Genomic DNA, 6430 nt, shown 5'->3' with positions numbered 1-6430 from the left:
AATTGAAACCATCCAGAAAGTAGGTACCGAAAACTACACAATACTGTGTTTATTTTGTATTTATACCAACTTTACATTTACGAGTACCTACGTGTTTTATTTCTCTAACGTAGGTATAGGTACTTAAGTATATAACGTTTTCATATGAAACATTGTTACATAGCCTAAATTGGACAGCTGTATGACGCCATAATTATGTTTTGAGCTGAGGTAACTGGATTTTAAAACGACAGTGCATGACCATACCTATATTTTTTGTCTGTGCCGAGCATATACAAGGTATAATCGTTAAATGTAATGTAGGTAAGGCAATTCTTCCGTAAATATAACAGACATATCTGTTTTGGATATATGTACATATCTTACACATTTGGTGACGTAGTACTTTTGATGTCCGTTTAAAGTTTTTTTGTTATATTTTGGAATAATCACCTAGGTACACTTAACGATTACAGCCTGTATACTGCACTTATGGGTTTGTTTACAAAATAAAGGCGCCGATGCCACTACGCATGCGCTGAAGGCAGCTAGGGCCCGTATTCCTACATTTTTTTTACCAAGCAAGTGCCAGTAGCCAAGTATAGGAACATGAAACCTCTAGAACAAAAACTAATTCGTTTATTTATAGTTAAGTGTTTTTGATACACGTATTATTTTTAGTTCTTAAGTATTTTTTAATGATTGTATTTTTTAATGGTAGGTAGTACCTACTGATAATTATGTTATTGTATATTGTTCTAATTATTTACCGTGTAGGTATATGAAACTTACTACATACCTATTGGTAATTAAAGATCACACTTAGGTATAGTTAGCCTGAAGCAGGGAATTCGTTTAGCGAAAGCGGTTTAGTAATCCAGGGGTGTCATTTCAAGCGCCTACAATTTAATATTCCCTCCTAAGTAAATCTCTATGTACATATAGTTGCTGTTGTTACGTATCCAAAGGTCATGTCATATTAGTTATCTCGAGACAAGTTTGCACTCGTGAAATTAATGGGAATATACGGCCAAGACCCGCACATGCGCGTTGCGACGATCAACATTACGCGCACAACCCACCCAGCCCCAAGCTAAACACTTCATCCAACATTTTTCTGAAATCCATGAATGAAACAACGTAAGCAGTAATGGGGAACCAATTCAAAAACGTGGCGGTGATAGCCTGCCTGAAAACCTTTCTGTTCATCTTCAACATCGTGTTCTGGGTGAGTTTGTTTGTGATATCACACGTGAAAACAAGGTGTTATCATCTGACAGATGTTACATATTGATAAGCCAAAAGTTTTGGAGCTTTTAGAATAGCGAAATATTTTTCAATTGTAACATTTACTTTTTCATTTTAAGTATACGAGAGTTATGTATATGAGTTTAAGTATATGAATATTATAGATGTTGTTGCGCGCTAATTAATAAATTAGGTACATTGGTGGTAAGATATATTTTAAGATAAATTAATATTACTTAAATCTTTACACAAAAGTCCATTTTATCGTTGCATTTTATGCGTTTTCCACAGAATTCGACTCAACTATTAATTTAAATATTTATTTACGATGGATCTTTTTATCTCCTTATTAGCCACCCAAATTAGGTAGGTAGGTAGGTACACGTGCCAACACCTACCTATTTAACCGAAGTTTTGTTTCTTTCCCAGTTATCAGGCCTGCTGCTACTGATAGTGGGGCTATGGGCGGAATTCGACCTGTACAAGTACATGCAGCTATCGTCCGAGTTCTCCGGCACCGCGCCGCACGCCATGATCGCCATCGCCGGGCTCATCGTGCTGGTCAGCTCCGTCGCCTTCACCTGTATCATCAAGGGGCAGCCCGTGCTGCTGTACATCGTAAGTTCCGGACAGATACGACCTTCAAACATCTTAAATGCCGGCAACGCACTTACAACCCCCTCTGGTGTTGCAGGTGTCCATGGGCGACGCTAATAGCTTGCCTCACTTGCCTGCTCGTTTAGAAGTCGATTAGTCTGCTCGTTTGCCTCCTTTATCATTAAAAAAAGTCTGTACTATTTATTCCTTAGGTACCTACACGCCTCGCCATAATTGGCATAAATTAAGTATCCTGTGAGATTACATTACATTAACAGGAAACTACCAACAAATATGAAATAAGTACCTAGACTAATAACTTCAAGTACTTATAAATTTGTATACGTTCTGTTTCCAGTACGGCGGTTTCCTGGCCTGTATCTTCATGATGGACGCAGGCGTGGGTGCATCGGTGGCGTGCTACCGCGACACCTTCTCCAAGGGCCTGTACGACGGCCTCACGCAGACGCTCGTGTCCGGCGACCGACACCGAGGCAACTTTGACTTGGCTCAAGCTACTGTAAGTCTGTCATGATGGACGCATCGGTGGCGTGCTACCGCGACACCTTCTCCAAGGGCCTGTACGACGGCCTCACGTAGACGCTCGTGTCCGGCGACCCACACAGGGGCAACTTTGACTTGGCTCAAGCTACTGTAAGTCTGTCATGATGGACGCATCGGTGGCGTGCTACCGCGTTCTCCAAGGGCCTGTACGACGGCCTCACGCAGAAGTTGTGTCCGGCGACCGACACAGGGGCAACTTTGACTTGGCTCAAGCTACTGTAAGTCTGTCATGATGGATGCATCGGTGGCGTGCTACCGCGACACCTTCTCCAAGGGCCTGTACGACGGCCTCACGCAGACGCTCGTGTCCGGCGACCGACACAGGGACAACTTTGACTTGGCTCAAGCTACTGTAAGTCTGTCATGATGGACGCATCAGTGGCGTGCTACCGCGATACCTTCTCCAAGGGCCTGTACGACGGCCTCACGCAGAAGTTGTGTCCGGCGACCGACACAGGGGCAACTTTGACTTGGCTCAAGCTACTGTAAGTCTGTCATGATAGACGCATCGGTGGCGTGCTACCGCAAACCTTTTCCGAGGAGCTGTGATGGGCTCACGCAGACGCTCGTGTTCAGCGACCAACACGGGGGCAAAATTGACTTAACTCGGTCTACTGTGAGTGTGAACTTCCTTGCGAAAATGAGCCAATTACTACCTAGCACCTAACGGTGATTATAGATAGGTACTTAAGAATTCACAATTTTGTTTTCAGTACTTAAATATATCTAAGTATGTGCCCAAGTTATTTATTTTCTATATTCCCGAAAAGTTTTGTTGTAAAGTGTGGACAATTTTACCTATACGAGTTACATGCTTTACAGCTACATTGCTGCGGCGTGTCTAACTACACGGACTGGGTGCGCGTGCAGCGCTCCATCCCTCGGTCGTGCTGCGTCAACCCCGACGATTGCATCACTGCCAACTATAGCCACGTATATCAAGCGGTAATCATGACAACCCCACATTTTCACCGCTACAGCATATTTAGCAGTCAGTAAACGAGAAATCTGTCTGCACACTAAAGTGCCTATGTGCAATAAATAAGCAAACACTTCGAAGTGCCTCAAGTAAGACGTACATGAGCGCAGGCGTAGCCGAAAGTTTTTATTGGTCTATTCTATGTAGTGGTTAAAAAACAATAACTACTAAAGGATTTTACACTAGATTATAGCTTGCTGTATTCATTATGTTGTTTCCGTAGTGAGATGTGCCATAAAGAGTCTTTGTATATTATAAGGGTAAATCCATGCGGGCTGGACTCTGGACTACATCACCAACCTTATTTTCAGGGCTGCTACAAAGTAATCGTAGAATATCTCGAAAGCAACATGAGCATCCTGATTGGCATCGCAATCGGCACCGCACTGTTTCCACTGGTCGGCACCGTCCTGTCGTGCTGCCTCGCGAGTTACATCAAGAAATCTAAGTATGACGCCATGAACTGAGCGCTACGGCATGCACCTGTGGGGACAACCGACGCGAGATTCTAAGTATTAAAATGCTGGTTTCCAGCTCATACTGCACTTTGCGTCGTAGAGAAATCCCCAGCCTTTCTGTACAATGCAACATACTAAGGTACAGCGTGAGCGGAGACCAACGCCTAAACAATGGACTGAATGATTATATACTCAATTAATATTAGAATTAAATGTTGTGGCTTTATATTTCAATTGTCAATACTCTAACTAATCTAAAGGTTCAAATTTATCATCCTCTTTAGGTTAGAAAAATCTTGATGTATAGCAAATTTATTATATTATGTTATTAAATTGTGCTAGCAAACTACATACAAGGCATTTAATTTACTTACTTAATTCAAAAGATTATTCATGTTTGAACAAAATATTTATTCTTCATTAATTTAATTAGTAATGGTCATTATTTCTTCATTGACTTATATCAAAAACTAGTCACTGTCAGAGCTATCCTTCTCCCCTTTGGCCTCTGGCGGAGCATCCTGTTTGTAGTGCCGGTACTCCGGCTTCAACTCCCACATGTTCTTGTGAGGGTTCTTTAGATTATAGTTACATACTTCCTTCAGAATCTCCTTCAAGTATACAATAGGTTGTCTTGTAATCTACAAAAATAAAAAATTAAATTTAAACTTTCACACTAAAAATAAAATGCTCAGAAATCTATGAAGCCATGATATGGAGACGGCTCCATATAGCGCGGCAAACTATCGAACATTGACTCACGCGGCAGCCGCGCGCAGCCCGGTATCCATTGCGCGCGGCTGCCGCGCGAGCCAATATTCGATGGTTTGCCGCGCGATATGGAGACGGGGCTTCAGAATAACAATTTACCTTTTGCAGATCTTTGATGTTATAATACTGATGTTTTTCAAATGCAGCAAACAGCACATTGAGCACTGCATCTTTGTCGTCCCGGGCCTTTTTGCCTTCAGCCTTCTTCTTCTCTTGGTATTCAATCTGCAAAATTAATAAATTATAATATGATTTAGTATTTGGCACATAGTACCTAAATATTAACAGAAGGATTACATTTAATATAAATTCAATTAAGAACTTTAAATTGTGTACCATGTTGCAACATATATTGCAATATTTGGCCAGTGTGTTTTCTTACTGGCTCATTTTTTACCTGAAACCTAAAATATCTTCATGTTCAGAAAAGTCAATTTATAATGCAATAGGGATGATGAAACATGTTGAATTTTATAACAAAATCTAGTAGAATAGATAGCAAACGAGCAATTTATCACAATAATGTGGATATTAAAATAAAATATTGAAAAATTACAAAAATACAGGGCCTGAAAGTTCCAAAATTTAAGTTTCTTTTAACTTCCAAAAACGATAAAAGTAAGGGTACCATTCGATTCTTTACATTTCATGCAAAAAAATATTGTATAGCAACTATATACATAAACGCAATATTTCACCGACAAAAATGCAATTTTCTTGTTTTGTCCATACTACAAGATGGGCGATGACTTCATGGCCCTTGGCCGTTTTGTATAGGGCGTTTCGCGAGTGAAGTGCGACTGTCGGCCCTTGACTACAATTTCTGGCTTTTGTGTTACTTTAATGCAATGGGTCCCATATAGACATTTGATCCTAATAACAAACCCGATCGATTGATACCATAAAAAAAAATTAGTCATGTAGCCTATTAATACTTACATTATGCCTATGGTCAGACACTGGCTTGAAGTTTTGTACAATTCTATCTAACTGCTGCACTTGACGGTGTGGCATGGAAGCCTTTCTTATAGATTCAGACTTTAGCTTATAGTAGGTTGGGTCTGCGTACGGTCTGCACTCCAGCTTCTGGACTATCCTACCCTCCATGTACAACTTTTCCGACTCTGGAACTACCGAATCTGTATTGGATGCTGAAAAATAAAATGTCAGTTGCTTTTAGGTACATTTTTCTATAACAACAAATTACAAGGCATAACTGGTTTCTATAACTTATTAAAGCAGGAGTACTCACGCACTACATGAGAAAAAACGCCTAAAGATTGCCTAGTAACCGTTGAAACGTCCAAGCGATGCTCCTTTGGTATGCTCTGCTCGCCAGGGTCCTTAAGACACATTACAGCTTCTGAGAGAGATAACTGTACTTGGGCCCGTTGCCCTGCTACCCGTGATATTTTTAATTTACCCACTTCAATATTTCCTGGGGCTTTTTCCCATTTATTCGCTATATACTTAGGAACTTTAACGAGCCATACTCCTCTTCCAGCATTGGATAAGTCTAATTCCCGGTCGATATGAGGCACTGCCGGTGGCGTAGTCATTTTGATCGGATATCAAATTATTTATCTTTACTATTTAAATTGACACAACCTTCAAAGTGCAACGCAAATCGTGCTAAAATTTGCTTTGCAAGTCGCAACGTAAACGTCACGAGAGAAAGCAATGCAATGAGAAATGACACTGACAGCAACAGCGATAGCTAGTAAACGTTCCAAAACATGTAAAATATAATAGAAATTAATTTATTTTTAACAAAACAAATTTAAACAGAATTTATTTACATTTTAACACTGGTTTGCAGTTTTAACTTTTAGTT

The 6430-nt window shown here is 40.4% G+C and overlaps 2 protein-coding genes across 2 annotated transcripts; one reads left to right on the top strand and one right to left on the bottom strand.

The window, feature by feature from the left end:
• The first annotated feature begins 1002 nt into the window (after positions 1-1002).
• LOC134648449 (tetraspanin-7-like) lies at positions 1003-4036 on the top strand. Its single transcript, XM_063502969.1, has 5 exons — positions 1003-1207; positions 1657-1845; positions 2183-2344; positions 3211-3333; positions 3679-4036. Exons 1-5 carry the CDS (start codon positions 1130-1132, stop codon positions 3832-3834), a joined length of 708 nt encoding a protein of 235 aa, XP_063359039.1. The 5' UTR covers positions 1003-1129; the 3' UTR covers positions 3835-4036.
• A 257-nt stretch (positions 4037-4293) lies between these two features.
• Positions 4294-6253, bottom strand: LOC134648448 (general transcription factor IIF subunit 2). Its single transcript, XM_063502968.1, has 4 exons — positions 5849-6253; positions 5536-5747; positions 4696-4821; positions 4294-4466 (listed from the first exon to the last, which is right to left on the bottom strand). Exons 1-4 carry the CDS (start codon positions 6153-6155, stop codon positions 4296-4298), a joined length of 816 nt encoding a protein of 271 aa, XP_063359038.1. The 5' UTR covers positions 6156-6253; the 3' UTR covers positions 4294-4295.
• Between the last annotated feature and the right edge of the window lie 177 nt (positions 6254-6430).

The sequence above is a fragment of the Cydia amplana genome, chromosome 5 (assembly GCF_948474715.1).
Source record: "Cydia amplana chromosome 5, ilCydAmpl1.1, whole genome shotgun sequence".
Classification (NCBI taxonomy): Eukaryota; Metazoa; Arthropoda; class Insecta; order Lepidoptera; family Tortricidae; genus Cydia; species Cydia amplana.
The sequence above is the reverse complement of the archived record's forward strand: the minus strand, read 5'-3'. Positions and strand labels throughout refer to the sequence as shown.